Here is a 17,255-nt window from a genome sequence, read left to right as displayed (position 1 = left end):
AATGAATACTATGAATACAATGAATATTATGTCCTTTTGAGTGATTATCTGTCCTGAGGATAAATACCCAAAAGTGAGATAGCTTAGTTATAAGGCAGCTTGGTTCTGAGTTTACTGAGAATGATCCACATTGTTTTCTAGGGTTGGACCGACCAGCATCCACAACACAATTCTTTTTTCACCACATAAACGCCAACGTATTTTTTTCATATATGTTGTTCTCATTGGTGTGAGAGAATATCTCAGTGTCATCTTGATTAGGATTTCCCTAATGATTGATGATAAGCAATTTTTTCATGTTCCATCTTTTAATCTTCCTTAGAATATTATCTCTTCATTTCCTTTTCCCATTTTTTGATGTTTTTTAGGTTGCTCAGGGTTAATCTTTGTATATGCTAGATATCAACCTGATGTGTTGAATGAAAATATTTTCTACCATTAAGTTAGCTGTCTTACTTACACAGGCTACTGTGTTTCAATTTTAGTTCTTTAGTTTGATGTAGGCCCATTTATTCAGAATCATTAACCAGCCTTTGCTGGTTAATAGAATTATCTATAGCCTTTTACAGAAGAAGAGGAGAAAGAGGAGGAGATGGCTAGGAATGTGGTTCAATTTGTAGAGTAGATGACTTATAGGTGTCGATGCCTAGAGTTGATTCCAGATGATCTCATGTTCATGCTATAATATTCTCGCAACTTGTATGAATTTGTTATATATGTCTGTATAAAAATGTGTGAATACTTATACATGCTCACATATAATAAAAACAACTGTGTAAAAAATAAAAAGCGCTGGAAGATTCCTATCCTGGGTCACTGTGTCCATTTCTATCATATTTCCCCAAATTTCCCCAAAACCCTGGGCTGGAACAATGAGCTTAGAGTTCTCTCTCACCGTGATGGCTTCCTATGGAAATCACTATGGAGATTCCTCCAAAAACTGGAAATTGAGCTCCCATTTGACCCAGCTATTCCACTCCTAGGGATATACCCTAGGAACACAAGAATACAATACAAAAACCCCTTCCTCACACCTATATTTATTGCAGCACTATTCATAATAGCCAGGCTCTGGAAACAACCAAGATGCCCTTCAATAGACAAATGTCTAAGAAACTGTGGTACATATACACAATGAAATATTATGCAGCCGTCAGGAGAGATAAAGTCATGAAATTTTCCTATACATGGATGTACATGGAGTCTATCATGCTGAGTGAAATAAGTCAGAGGGAGAGAGAGACGCAGAATAGTCTTACTCATCTATGGGTTTTAAGAAAAATAAAAGTCATCTTTGCAACAATCCTCAGAGACAATGAGAGGAGGGCTGGAACTTCCAGCTCACTTCATGAAGCTCACCACAAAGAGTGGTGAATACAGCTATAGAAATAACTACACAGAGAACTACCATAATCATGTGAATGAATGAGGGAACTGGAAAGCCTGTCTGGAGTACAGGTGGGGGTGGGGTGGGATGGAGGGAGGGAGATTTAGGACATTGGTGGTAGGAATATTGCACTGGTGAAGGGGGGGTGCTCTTTACATGACTGAAACCTAATCACAATCATATTTGTAATCAAGATGTTTAAATAAAGAAGAAAAACAATATTAAATGATGGGAACAGTAATAACACAGCAAGTAGGGTATTTGCCTTGCATGCAACTGACCAATGTTTGATCCCTGGCACCCATATGGTTCTCCATCTCCACCAGGATTGACTTTTTAGTGCAAGTGAAAAGTAAACCCTGAGCACTGCTGCATGTAGCCCTAAAACGAAACAAACAAAAAAATACTAACGGGGCTTGCTCTTCAAGCAGATGCTCTTGAACATGTCTTGCTTGTCTCTTTACCTATTTCACTCTGGAGAAATGTATATTCTCTCTTAAATACACAGTTCTAAGACTATTCTTTCAGGGATCATGTGACTAGAGAGTTTCTCTGATCGTGCAGAGCACCTGAAGCCACAAGGAGGAGTCAGAGCATCCTCTCCTGAGCGTGAAGCTGGCTCTAGGTGCCTTTTGTCATTGATGATCGTTCTCCCTTTCCTCCGGAGAGGGTAGAAGGAGAGGATGCAGTCTGAGTGGTAAAAAGAAAAAAAAAATTACACAGTTCTTCCTTTCTCTCCCTCCTCAACTTTGTAAATTTTTCAATAAAAATTTTATTTAAAAAAAAAATTACTAATGGGGGGCCGGAGAGATAGCATGGAGGTAAGGCGTTTGCCTCTCATGCAGGAGGTCATCGGTTCGAATCCCGGCGTCCCATATATGGTCCTCCCGTGCCTGCCAGGAGCAATTTCTGAGCCTGGAGCCAGGAATAACCCCTGAGCACTGCCGGGTGTGACCCAAAAACCACAAAAAAAAAAAAAAAAAAAAAAAAAATTACTAATGATGAGGGACTAGGGAGATGGTGTTAAGTGCTGGAAATCATGATTTACAGTAGCTACAGATTTAGTCCCTAGTACCACTTGGTTTCCAAACACTGGGAATGACTCTTCCCTCTGGAACTAAACTGGGTAGCTACCACCCAATCCCACATACCCCCCAAAAAGAAAATTACTGATTTACTAGGGATATTAAAATGTCTTTACTTGATGAAACATGTATAGACCTGGAGCATATCATAATAAGTAAAACGACTGAGAAGGAGAGAGCAGACACAGATTGACCTCATCATACATGATATGAAGAAAAAGAGAAGCGGAATAAAGCTGAAAGGCAAGGAAACAAAGAGCAAAGTCTATAGTAGGAGGCTTAACTTTGATGGTGTAGGGTGGGGGGGAAGAGGTCAAGGAAGGGACTATTAAGACAATAACAGAGAGAACTGATCACTCTGAACAAGGATTAGGTGCTGAAAGGAGGTAAAGTAGCATGCACAATACCCCTTACGTAGCAATACTGTAAACTACAGTGAGTTAAAGGGGGAATAAATATAAAGAGAAAAGGAAAGGATGGCAAGAATCATTCCAGATAAACCGGGCTCTTTCTTAGAACGGAAACAGGCAAATCTCTCCCACCCCCATCATTCCACCCCTACCAGAAGAAACAGCAGACCACAAGTAACATCCTCAGTCATTAAATTGTTTCAATTCTACTACTAAAGTTGAAAAAACAGCAACCCTATTTTGTCCCAGGAAGAATAGTCTCAGGCTAAGAACACTGGGAAATTTTAAAATGATTATTTTTAACAAAAGAACTGTGATTCACAGTTTTTGGTAGTTTGAAATTAAGTACAGATTTCAAAATCAACCCTACTATCAGTGTCAGCTCCCATCATCCTTGTTTCTAATACTCCATCAACCACCAATCTCCCACCCCCTGACAGTTACCTTGACAGGCACATCACATAGTTCAGTGGTTGCAGCTTTGAGCATCGTACCTGGTCTAAAGGCATGATGGCAGTAGGACTGCTGTGGTTCAGGCCTAGCCTTCCCCCTGAAAAGGGGTGTCCTGGCAGACACTGTTACGAAAAGGCCAGTTGTGCCCTAGGTTAGCGCTTCGCAGGACAGGACAATGATCTTATTAAACATAATGCATAATGAGAACACCCTACTTACCCTAAGCTGCTTTTCTCAAGTTGGTAGAGTCTATAATAATACTTTTCCCAAGCCGGTAAAACCAACAATATTTTTGGCCAGTTACTTACTATTGTGTAGGTTACGAGAATATTTGGTCTTTTAATTACATCTGCCCCCTTTTTACAATAGTTTCTTAGTTTATAATTAATAGACAAAGTGCTAGTGTTACCCCTCCCCCAATTCCATATGCTACTATCACCTTTTTGGTCTGACCCACCCACACCTGCTAGGGCCAGTTGTTTAGGACAGAAGATAACAGAGGCTGGTTGGGGGAGGGGAAGAAAGCCACAAAGGTAGGGTGCTTGGAGGGCAGCTGATGGAGGCTGCTTAATAAAAGCTTAGCTTAGAGACCATGTGAGGAAAATGCACATTGCAGCTAAGACGTCGAAATAAAGCTGGATAACTCCTGAATCTTCAACTGACTGACTGTAGATCATTTCTCCGTAGGTACCCTGCAACCTATACACACACTGGTCTAAGGGGCGCAGGCACCAGGTGCAGCCGAGAAAGGCCCCACACCATACCAGGACTCAATATTTTATATTTAATCAACAGGCTAGTAAAAATAATATTCAAGAGGAAAGAATAAGTATTTTTTTATTTCTGTTTACGGTAAATTTAACGAAGAATTTATAAGATATATGTAATGTTTAGGTGGCTGTATAATGATTATGCTGACACATAATGCTTAATCCTGTGGCTAAAAAACATGTCATACTTGATCTACCCAAGTTCCTTCTATTGATATTTTTTGCTTAAATATGAACTCCAAATAAAGTGAACTCAGATCCAGCAGCTCTTGAGTGTGTCTGGTGTCTGAGTACCCCATCATGCGGACTCCTAGATCCCATCCTCCTAACAAGTAATCCTGACACTCCTCTCAGAGCAGCCAGACTCCTGGCCTGAGGTATTTAAGCTCATATTTTCAAATTTTAAGTGCTGCTGAGTCTGTGCTTTGGATATACAGCTATACCACTCTTCCATATCACAATAAAACCAAAGCCACAAGCCCAAGCGCCACAGCTCATAGAGGGTATAAGCAGACATGCCACTCCTCCAAATATCAAAGTACTGACAGCCTAAGAGGAAGCACAAATGTGAAATTTGATGTAAAAATGCACAGAAATCTATGAAGGTCAAAAAGTGAACACAATAAAAAAGTGCTGCATATCACTATGGAAAAGAAATGCAAATCGAAGCAATTAGATATCACCCCACACCAGAGAAAATGGAAAACATCTTTAAAAAAAAGTATTTAAGAAGTAGAGAAAAAGAGACGCATATTCAATGATGTTTCAAATATCAATAGGAATATTCCAAGGATACAAAAGAATAATACAAAAAAAGACTATGTTGTATTACTATGTTCATTCCAAGACTATTCACACTAGCCAAAATCTGGAAACAGCTCAACTCCATGAGAAAAAATGACTGGATAAAGAATCACACCAGATCTCTCATAAAAACAGTCAGACAAGAAGAGTGTAAAGACATATTTAAATTACTGAATAAAAAAAATTTCCAACCTAGAATCCACTACCCAGCAAAACTCTTATTTATATGAAAGGGAGGATAAAAAAGAACTTGCAACTTCACTATAATAAAATCAGCTCTAAATGAACTACTCAAAGGTCACTTATATAAACCAAAAACTTGTAACAACAACACACATAATATAATGGTACAACAGTCCTTTCTGTCAATAGGTTCCTTGTATATCAACAGACTAAACTCTCTCATGAAAAGGCACATAATGGAAATTTGTATGAGGAAAGATACAAATCAATTTGTATTTATCTTTATATATATATTAGACCAAATTACATCCAACCTCAAGAAAGTAAATAGAGACAAGGACAGATACTACTTATTAATCAGGGAAACAACTGACCAAGAAGTGCTAACTCTAATCAACACTCTAATCAACATATACTCACATGTTGAATCACAAACCTAGAGAAACACATGGATGGAAACGTGATAACAGTGGGAGGCTTCAACAGACCACTCTCACCACTGGATAGAATCACTAGACAGAGTATCAGTAAAGACATTTACAAGGGTTTAATATCCTCAAAAGGCTAAAAAAAATCTTCTCCAGTGTATACAGGACATTCTCTAAGATAGATCACATATTAGATATAAGTCTTATAAAAGTTAACAAACACCCAAAAAGACCACAGTGCCACAGAAAATAAAGATTAATCACAAAGAGAAGATGTGGAGAAACTCTAATATCAAAGAGACTGAACAGAATGATGTTTAATAACAACTGGATCAGAGGAAATCAAAAAAATAAAAATAAAAATATTCCTTGAGGACAAGGAAAATGAAGAAAAATGGTACAAAAAACCAGTGGGATAGAACAAAACCAGTAATTAGGGGGAAACTCATAGCAATACAAACCTACATAATGAAAGAAGAAAAAGTAAAGCCAATAACTTTAACTCACACCTTAAATATCTGGAAAACAAAGGAACCAAACACTAGAATAAAAACCAGAGGAGAAAACAACAATATAAACAATACAAGGAATCAATGAAACCAGAAGCTGATTTTATGAAAGAATAAACAAGATAGACTAACCATTGGCACCAATTCCAATGACCACTATGTCAAGGTTAAGGTGAACTTGCAGAAGCCAAACGCACTGACACCAAGGTGTGCTGAAGATTGAAGGGCCATATCTTTTTTTTGTGTGTGTGGTTTATGGGTCACACCCGGCAGTGCGTAGGGGTTACTCCTGGCTCTATGCTCAGAAACCGCCCCTGGCAGGCACAAGGGACCATATGGTATGCTGGAATTCAAACCACTGTCCTTCTGCATGAAAGGCAAACGCCTTACCTCCATGCTATCTCTCCGCTCCCTCATCTGTGAAGAAGCACCAAGGAGACTATGGACATGCTCCCTGGAATTCCTGGTCCACAACAGCTCATGGTGCTGCTGATGTGCAATAAATCTTACTATGCTATCTTACTTATCACTCACAATGTCTTCTCCAAGAATAACAAAACAATTGTGGAAATAAATAGTGGCCCAGCAGGCCATCACAGTCAGAATCTCAATGTCAGGCTACACAGTAAAGAGAATGAGTAAGCAGTCTTTGGGAACTCTTTTGTGTTAAAAAATAAATAAATAAATAAACAAACAACAAAAAAGTAAACTGCCAAAAAGATAAAAATTAAAAATAAAGGGGCTAGAGCAGTGGCACAAGTGGTACAGCGTCTGCCTTGCATGTGCTAACCTAAGACAGACCGTGGATAGACCCCCTGAATGTCCTATATAATCCCCCAAACCAGGAGCTATTTCTGGGTGCAGAGCCAGAAGTAACCCCTGAGTGTCATGAGCATCACCGGGTGTGGCCCAAAAAAACAAAAATAAATTAATTAATTAAAAATAAAAACAAAGGCACAACGCCAAATATATGGTACAAGGAAGTAAGACTGGTTCTATCCTTAAAATAGATTTAAAAAATTCAAAATAAGAACAACGGCACAAGGTCAGATATATGGTGCAGGGAAGTAAGTTGGTTCCATCCTCGGCACAGCATGAGGCCCCATGAGTGTACATGTACCTACCTGAGTACAGAACTAAGAATAACCCTCTAACAACAAGGGTGTGTCCAAAATTCCCACCCCACCAAAAAGAATGAATCTATTCTTTTTTTTTTTTTATGTTTTGTTTTGTTTTTGTTTTTGTTTTTTTTAGGGTTTTGGGCGAGAGAGAGAGAGAGGAGAGAGAGAGAGAGAGAGAGGGGGGGGGGGGGGAGAGAGAGAGAGAGAGGGGGGGGGGGGGGGGGGAGAGAGAGAGAGAGAGAGAGAGAGAGAGAGAGAGAGAGAGAGAGAGAGAGAGAGAGAGAGAGAGAGAGAGAGAGAGAGAGAGAGAGAGAGAGAGAGAGAGAAATGCTGACCAGCTCTGATCCTGGATATATTTCTTGACTTTCTGGAAGAGGTTTTTTGGGCCACACCCAGCGTTGCTCAGGGGTTACTCCTGGCGGTCTGCTCAGAAATAGCTCCTGGCAGGCACAGGGGACCATATGGGACACCGGGATTCGAACCAACCACCTTTGGTCCTGGATCGGCTGCTTGCAAGGCAAATGCCGCTGTGCTATCTCTCCGGGCCCGAATGAATCTATTCTTAGAAATTATAATCAATTGCCAAAGTAAAAGGATCAAGATAACAAAGGAAATCTCCTTAGACATCTTTATCAAAGCACTGCCAATCAGAAGTTATATTTTATATATATGGCAAAGTACTTTATCCTAAGTAACTTAGTTGCTTTCAATGCCCAATGGTAAACAGCTCAAGAATACAAAAAAAAAAATTCCTTATAGATATGAATGTAAAAGATGAAAATTTATACTGTATTGAGTCAAAATACATTAGGAGCAGTATCAGTTGTTATCTATTCCTAATCCAGAGAATAGAAAACCACAATTAAAAATAATTGAGGATAAAATTTTTATATACAGGAATCCAATTCCAAAGATTCTATAATAAAATAAAATATGTATTACTGTGGTCTCTTTAACTTTTAATATTGCTGGGAAAAATGAAAGGATTTTTGGGTTTTTTTGGTTTTTGGGTCACACCCAGCAGCGCTCAGGGGTTACTCCTAGCTCTACACTCAGAAATTGCTCCTGGCAGGCTTGGGGGACCATATGAGATGCTGGGATTCGAACCACTGTCCTTCTGTATGCAAGGCAAATGCCCTACCTCCATGCTATCTCTCCAGCCCCCTGAAAGAATTTTTTTAATACGTATATAAATCTTAAGTACCATGATTACAAGTTACAAGCATGTTTGTAGTTGAGTTTCAGTCATAAACAAAATACCCCCCTTCACCAGTGCAACATTCCCACCACCAATGCCCCCCTGTTCCCCTGCCTCTGCCTGTTTTCGGGACAGGCATTCTCCTTCTCTCATTCTTTAATATTGTCATGCTAGTTGTTAGTGTAGTTATTTCCCTAACAGCATTTACCACTCTTCGTAGTGAGCTTCAAATTGTGAGCAGGTCCTTCTGGCCCTTTCAGCCCTTAACTCTATTGTCTTTGGGCCTTTGAAAGAATTTTTTTAAGCCTACCAGATTACAGGAATTTTTAAAGTAGTAATTTAAAAAATTAAGACAATGAAAGAGAAAAAAAATCCTGATCAACTCAAATTTTGGTAACACCCTACTTTCATCTTTCATTTATTAAATCACAAGCAAAGATTTCTTCATTAATTACCCATACATGAAGAAATTCTTAGGAAAGGAGTACAAGCACAGGAAAGTTTTATTTAATTCTAAGTTTAAATAGGGTTGTATTTTTCCTTGTGCAAAAAGGTGTTCAAAAAGAAAAAGACATCGCAATTATAGTTACGATCTTTGTTTCTTAGACTTCAAATATACTGTTCAGCTAGCAACCAAAATAAAAGCAGTAAAAGTACAGGAGTTAGTTTCAGACAAAATTTTAAGACTTTTTCCTTGTTACTGGAGAGAGTTCTGATGAATAAGAAGTACTAAAAGTTTCTTGAGTCAGAGTGATAATATTGTGGATAGGGTGCTTGCCTAGCATATGACCAACATGGTTTCAGTTTCTGGCACCCCAAAATGGTTCCAAGCATTGACAGTAGTATCTCTGAGCACAAAGTCAGGAAGGAGTAAGTCCTAATCAATGTGACGAAAGAAAGAAAAGAAGGAAGGAAGGAGGGAGGGAGGGAGGGAGGGAAGGAGGGAGGGAGGGAGGGAGGGAGGGAGGGAGGGAGGGAGGGAGGGAGGGAGGGAGGGAGGGAGGGAGGGAAGGAGGTACCTGCCTTGGACATGGCTAACATGGATTTAATCTGTGGCATCCCATTTGGTCATCACCCCCACCACAGCACAGCCAGCCAGTAGTAATTCCTGAGTAGAGAGAGCCAAGAGTAAGCCCTGAGTACTACAGGTGTGGCCCCAGAAGGCAAAAATTAAAATAAAAAATAATTTTGTCATTTCTATTTATTTGAATATTAAGAAACAAAAAGAATCACTAATATGCACATGACCTTCTATCAATTTACATGAAACTTTATAGAAAATTGGTTTATTGGGAATCAAAATCTAATTAGTCACCTAGTAAGTATAAATGTTGTCTGGCACTATGGGGAGTTTGATTTTTTTGGGGGGGGTGCAGTGCTCAGGGTTTACTCCTGGTTCTGGGCTCAGAAATCGATCTGTTAGGCACGGGGGACCATATGGCATGGCAGGATTTGAACTACCGTCCTTCTGGATGGAAGGCAAACACCCTATCTCCATGCTATCTCTCCGGCCCCAGTTTTTAATTTTCTAAATATTACTATGACTTAATTGAAAAATTCAGAAGAGGGGCCGGGCAGTGGCACTAGAGGTAAGGTGCCTGCCTTGCCTGCGCTAGCCTACAACGGACCGCGGTTCGATCCCCCGGCATCCCATATGGTCCCCCAAGCCAGGAGTGACTTCTGAGCGCATAGCCAGGAGTAACCCCTGAGCATCACCAGGTGTGGACCCCCCCCAAAAAAAAAAAACCAAAATAAAAAAAAAGAAAAATTCAGAAGAAACAAAATAATTTCTACTAAAGTTTAATAAAGAGAAAATTTTACATAACAAATATATTTAAACTTTTTATTATCAAGTAACTTTAAAATTAAAAACTTGCGTGGAGCAGGATTTTTAGCCGGCACGGGTGGGCCCCTGGCAGACCTCCGCATGTGCCGGGGGCCTCTTGGCCCGGCCTAGGGTAGGGGGGCCCGGACCTGGGTCACCCGACCCCCCTCTCCCCCTTTCCTCCGGATCTCCAGGTGGGTTCCTGGGAGGACCTGATGGGGCACCCTGGGTTTTCCCCACTCCCAGGCCGGCTCCAGAGGTTGGCTTAGGGGGTGGAGTTTGATCTGGGGGTGGCAGATAGCTGCTCAGCTATACTCAGGCTGTCACTGGCAATTCCATACCAGTCTACATTTTGCAAACCGCACGGCGTCCCCGCGCGAACATATACTCCTCCCAACCATCAGTACCCCAGATTTACCCTTCTGAACTTCAGTAACACACAGTTCTAATCTCTGACCAAAGACATACAGTGGATCTAGCAATCCCAGAACTATTTAGAAGGACATAAATTGAACACATAAATCTTTTGAATATTTTATGTGTATTTTCTTTAACTGCTGTAACTCTCTATATATTCTTCTACCATGATGTTTCTATCCACTTTTCATCTTGTCTTTTCTTTGTAAGCTGTTCAGTAAGGATTGTTGGTGGAACTGTCCCTCAGTTTGATGCCTATGATTGAACTGTTATGGAAATTGCTGGTCTTGTTCCTATTGCTCCAGATGCACCAATAACACACCATGGCATTGATCCTTGTTTGCATAGACACATTAAAATGGGAAAACACTATACATACAGATAAGTTCTTATTTAATAAATCTCAGTACAATGTACCTTACACCCTGAACATTGATATAATGACCTGGCACAGGCCTCAGAAAAATGGGCATCCTCCATTCACGCCGGAACCAGGCAAGCTATCTACGAAACATCCAAGGTCTTTTATAGCAACAGCTGGAAGCAGTCCTCTACCAGGAAAGACACTACCAAGGGTCTGACATCGACCTCCTAAAAAGAGACTTCCGTTTACACTGAGAAGACTTGACAACAACAATGACCTGCTCTACAGGACATGGTTCTCTCTATTGCCCCTTAAGTGAGGCGAAACGAGAGGATGCTCTGCACCATCCTGACTGCAATATGGGATATGCAGACTCCAGGATCTTTAATATAGAAGCATGATACCAACAACAGAGACTATGTGAGGAATGGAGGTGTATTGCCACTACAGATGATGACTTGGATTGGACAAACTAGTTTGCCTGGAGCCTAGAGTCAGTCCTGTGCCAGGAAACTTCAGGGGTAGGGTCTCCTTGTATTTAGACCATAATCTTGCTTTCCATGTCCCTTATATTTTGGTGGGCCTATTGCAAAGAAATGCCACTCTAACACCTTTTTTTACTAGTTCCCTTGACTCCAATCCTTAAGAAAAACAACCCACTAAAAGTTTTGAGGTTAACTTAAAATAGTAAGCATGTGCATGGAACTAGATAAATGTACTTTGCCCTCAATGTTTAAGGAGTTACATAAGTCTAATGTCATTAGATTATATTGTGTGCTGCTAAAAAATAGTATGTACTACAACTGGGGATTTGAGGGACAAAGTAATTGTATTGTACATGGGTTCAGTTTTGTTTTTCTTAATGTTCTTTGGCTGAAAGTTCAAGGCTGGGATATCATCGATGGGACTACCGAGAATTCTGTTTATGGGTGATTGTGCTTCCACTGTAACTTTACCCTGTCCTCTTTCTTTGCATCTTTGTTGTCATAATTAAAATTAAAAAAAAGGCACTTATTAAAAAAAATTTTAAATTAAAAACTTAAATTTTCTACTTTATACTACAGAATCAGTATCTATTTAATAATAAGTTCATGTAAAAATATGGAAAAGCAACCTTTAAAATAGAGAATTTCATAAAATGCATTAACTTAAAATCTCAGCTTGAGTAGAGTCAACTGATTACCTGGAATACTCACATGTGTGGGTTTTGAACTCCTGTAGGATTGGGATTCAGAGTAAACCTTGCTGTAGATTTGAAAGGTGGATTTGCGAAGTTCAACTTCAATGCTTTGCGTTTACCTAAGAAATAACAAATAAAAAGTAAAAGTTTCAAGTACTATAAAACAGGTACTATTCTAAGGGCATAAGAAATTCACACTAAAGGAAAGAAAAACATATCTACTTAGTATTTACCAGTATTTTGAAAAGCAACAATAAATTTCTCAAAATAATCAAGAAAATAATTAAGCTAAAGCTATATAAAATTACTAAACACAAATCACTCTATGTTGAAATATAAAAGAAAACAATGCTCAATGCTTCAGAGATGCTATATTATTTAAAGATACTAACGTTGTATATGAAAATATCACTGTAATAATTACAACTCACTAAAATATTACCTCTTTGGATGCCTCTACTTAATGAAAATTATTATAGCTCAATGTAATATAAACAACTGAGTATAAAATCAAACCATTCCATAACCCCAACAGGGTTTTTAGAAAAATATCATACTACTATCAACACAAGTATTTCAAATAATCCTTGATTTGTAAAAGTTTCTTTGGAATAAAGAGGGAGAAATCAGAATTTAATAGTACACAAATAAAATGTAAACGATTAGAAAAAACAATTCAGTAAACATTTAAAAATAAACATTTTATTAAAGCATTTTGTACATGCATATGAGTTTTTAAAGGTGATTTATAAATCCTATTATGCCAAATAAATTTTGTCTGTTATACGATATTTTCCATAATTTTTATCTATAATTAAAATGAAGTCATAAATTAACATTTTGTAATATACTTCACTCACTGATCAGATGTCTATATCAATGAATAATAAAAAATACTTTCTTTACAATATAATTATATGTTTTATAACAGTTGGGTCTTTGACATTTGTTGTAGAACTGTTTCCTATAAATATTACAATTCTTGGGCTGGAGCAATATTACAAAGAGTAGAAGACTTGCCTTGCAGATAGCCAACCCAGGTTCGATACCTGGCATCCCATGTGATTTCCCCCACAAATAAAACATAGGGTGATTCCTGAATGAAGAGCCAGGAGTAACCTCTGAGAATTACCAGGTATGACCAAAAAACCAAAATAATATTTTAGTTAGGATACTTTAACCATCAGTCATCACCATTTTTCACATTAACATAACTACTCAAATAATATTTCCGAAAATCAAATGTTTCCGTATTTCAAAAGATTTAGAATATATATTAGAGCTCTCAATCTGCTTAGCTTGGTGCCTTCAATGAAAATTAAAGTTTGAGTGCACCACTTCAGTTGGATATCTGAGAATGGGTGGAGGGGGGAAAAAATAACAACAAAACGATACTTTATTGAATAAAAAAATAAAATGTGGGTGTATTAAAACAGTGAATTGTTGGGGACAGATATATACAGTATAGAAGGTAAGACACTTGCATCACACACACACAACCTGGAAATCTCCAAATGGTCCCCTAACCTACAATAATGATTTCTGAGGTCAGAACCAAGTTTAAATAAGACCTAAACATAACAACAAAAGCCCTGTAAATTATATAAGAAAAAAAATTAAAGCCTGAGAATTAACCATGTTCAAAAACACTAAATGTATAAAAAAAAATTATTTAAAAAAATAGAAAAAAATAATTTAATAATGAATAAAAATTAAATATGCTTTTGTACTTACTAAATATTTGACTTAAAGAAATATTAAAGACATACAAGTATTCAAAAAAATAGTGAAATTTGCTATACTAAATTTGAAATTGCTTGAGATTGCTGATCCTTTTATCCATTTTCTTCCTTATTGAATAATAGTATCTAACTGCTATCCACTATAGTCTCTATGTACAGATATAGAAATTTTGTTTCAGAATAAACCAGACTCATACTCATAACTGATTTAGATGACCTAGAATAAGACCACCATCATCACCACCAAAATAAAAAAAAGGTATTTGAGGAATGTTAGAGCAGGATGAATCTATTTTGCAGATGGTATATTAATGGGATTCCCCAAAAATATTAAATACAATCTGTGAAGTTATAAATGCCACAGTAGATAGCAAAGTTTCTCCGATAAAACTGAGTTTAAGGATCTTTGTGATCAAATTTAATTGAGTTCGTGGTCACAAAAATCCTCAAATAATAAGCTGAAAGCTGCATATTATATGGAAAAATCAACTCAACTCAGGTCAGAGATATAGTAGAGGAAGTAACAAACTTATCCCTAACCCCCAGTACCACATATTGTCCTCCAAGCATGCATGAAAAATAGTCTATAAGTAGTCTATAAGTAATACTCAGCACACCCAACTCTCTCCTCACAAAATGAGACTGTCTACCTCATGATCTGTATATAGTGAAAATTAATGAATATCTAAAGTTTAATGAGAAATAATAACAGTACAAAGAATCACTGTGAAAAACAGCTGAGGAAAAAAATGATCACTTCTTCAAACTAAAGTTTTAGGCAGTAACAGATAATCTTTAAAGAAAAATAATCAAACAAATTTTGAGAAAAAAAATACAAATAAAACAAATAGAGACACAAGACATTCCACTCCCGTTCACATTTCAACATACATATTTGGAGTATATAAGACATATACTGAAGGCTCCGGGTCCACATTCTAATGTTGGCTCCTTGGTGTCCTCTCAGCACTTCTGGCATTCAAATCTTAGTGCAGGGTCCTTAAAAGTGCTTGGATGGACTGCAGGCTCTGAAGAACAGCAGGCAACCTTTCTGTACTACATTCTCAACTCTCTTGTGTCCTGTTCCTTGGTCCTCCCTGCCTATCTTTCCACTTCTTCAGAGGTGAACAGTCCCGACCACAAAGGGTGGAGCCAGAGAAACAATGCCTCGCCACTACACTTAGCAGCCACCAGCATGTTCTGCACAATGAACCCCACTGTAACACATAGAAAAAAAACACACACTACAAGCATGACAATGGGGAAACAACACAGGCCAACACCAAGCAAAGAGATGAAGATGGCAGCTCTGATGACCCGAAAACTGTTAACCACCGAGTTAGCCTCTCAGATAGGAGTTTAGATAAGAAATAAAGAGGATGGTCATAGAACTCAAATAAAGCATAGATCAATTTGAACGAAACACAAATAAAAATCAAAAGGATATGAAGATGGCCGGAGCAGTGGTACGGAGCAATAAGGCATTTGCCTTGCTGGCGCTAGCCTAGGAGGGACTGCAGTTTATTCCCCCAGCATCCCATTTGGTCCCCCAAGCCAGGGGCAATTTCAGAGCACATAGCCAGGAGTCATCCTTGAGCGTCACAGGGTGTGCCCCCCCCCCCAAAAAAAAAAGATGTGATTTGCAGCAGACCTCTCACAAGAAACCTCAAGTCCAGAAAGCACTGTGGGATATAGTAACTAAGTTCGATAAAATGAATGTACAGCCTAGAATACTGCACCCAGACAAACTCACTTTCAGATTTGAAGGAAGTATACAAAGTTTCATGGAAAAACAACAGCCCAGAAAATTTACATACTCAAATTCAACCTCAAAAGAAAAACTGAAGGACCTGCACAAGCAGAGAGCATTTGCCTTGCACACTGTTGACTCAGGAGGAACCTTGGCTCGATCCCTGGAATTCCATATAATCCCCCAAACAGGGGAGCGATTTCTAAGCACATAGCTAGGAGTAACCCATAAGTGTCACCTGTGTGGCCCCAAAAACAAACAAAAAGAAAAACTGAAATATATACTTTGAGACATATACTTTGAAATGTATACTTTGAGACAAGACAGACGAACAGACACAGTAAACTTCTACACAAAGATGACACTAAATCTCATGATGATTATCTCTCTCAAAGTCAATGGACTATATCAAACTGTTATGATATAGAGACTGGCAAAATGAATCAAAAAGCTGAATCCAACATTCTGCTGCCTATAAGAAACACATTTGAATAGTCAGAACAAACATAGACTCAAAACCAAAGATTGGAGGAAAATCATCCAAGCAAGTAACTCCCTTAAAAAAAGGTGGTGTAACTATACTAGTATCAGATGACACAACTTTAGACTCAGAAAGTTACATGGGACAAAGATGGACATTTCATACTAATCAAGTGATATGTACAACAGGAAGAAATTACACTCCTAAACATGTACATGTCCAATAAGGGACCCGCAAAATATTTAATACAATTAATAGCAAATCTAAAAGTAGACATCAAAAACAGCAGCACAATAATAGTGGGAGACCACAACACAGCCTTGTAACCCCTTGCTAGGTCAAGCAGACTGAAATCCATTGAAAATATACTAGCTCTGAAAAAAGAAATGGAAGAAAGTAGAGTAGTAGATATATATAGGGCACAACATTCCCAGAAAACTGGATATACAGTCTTCTCCAATGCACATGGATCATTCTCAAGGACAGACCACATGCTGGGTCATAAAACATATCTACATAAAGTCAAGAGGATAGAAATTGTGTAGACTACCTTCTCAGATAATGAGGCACTGAAATTAGACGTGAACTACAAAGGGACATAGATGAAAACCTTTAACACCTGGAAATTAAACAGCTCACTCCTGAACAACCGGTGGATCTGAGATGAAATAGAAATGGAAATCAAAACATTCCTGGAAACAATCGTTAATGAAGATGCAAATTATCAGAATTTATGGGACAGAACAAAAATTGTACCAGGAGGAAAATTTATAGTTTTGCAAATTTACATCAGAAAAAATGAAGGGGCCTCCATAAATAGCTTAATGACACAGATTATAAATTCAGAAAACGATCAACAAATGGAACCAAATATAGATAGGCATAAGAAAATAACAAAGATTAGAGAAGAAATCAATGAAGTGGAAATCAAAAAGCAATTTGAGGGCCGGAGCGGTGGCACAGCGGTAGGGTATTTGCCTTGCAAGTGGCTAATATAGGACAGACTGTGGTTCAATCCCCCAGCGTCCCATATGGTCTTCCAAGCCAGGAGTGATTTCTGAGTGCATAGCCAGGAAAAACCCCTGAGCATCACTGGATGTGACCTAAAAAACAAAACAAGACAAAAAAGCAATCCGCAGGGTTGGAGC

At 38.3% G+C, this 17,255-nt stretch overlaps 1 protein-coding gene and 1 pseudogene across 2 annotated transcripts in view; one reads left to right on the top strand and one right to left on the bottom strand.

Moving 5' to 3' along the window:
• The window catches only part of MAP2K4 (mitogen-activated protein kinase kinase 4), a 189,143-nt gene that overhangs the window by 122,528 nt on the left and 49,360 nt on the right, over nucleotides 1-17,255 (bottom strand). For both annotated transcript variants that reach the window (XM_049776912.1, XM_049776913.1), the window contains one exon: nucleotides 12,151-12,253. In XM_049776912.1, the coding sequence (XP_049632869.1) occupies nucleotides 12,151-12,253 (103 nt within the window). The remainder of the gene's footprint in view (nucleotides 1-12,150; nucleotides 12,254-17,255) is intronic.
• On the top strand, nucleotides 1,900-2,086 carry LOC126014958 (uncharacterized; annotated as a pseudogene).

This window comes from Suncus etruscus, chromosome 7 (assembly GCF_024139225.1).
Source record: "Suncus etruscus isolate mSunEtr1 chromosome 7, mSunEtr1.pri.cur, whole genome shotgun sequence".
Taxonomy (NCBI): domain Eukaryota; kingdom Metazoa; phylum Chordata; class Mammalia; order Eulipotyphla; family Soricidae; genus Suncus; species Suncus etruscus.
This window is presented reverse-complemented; position numbering and strand designations above follow the sequence as displayed.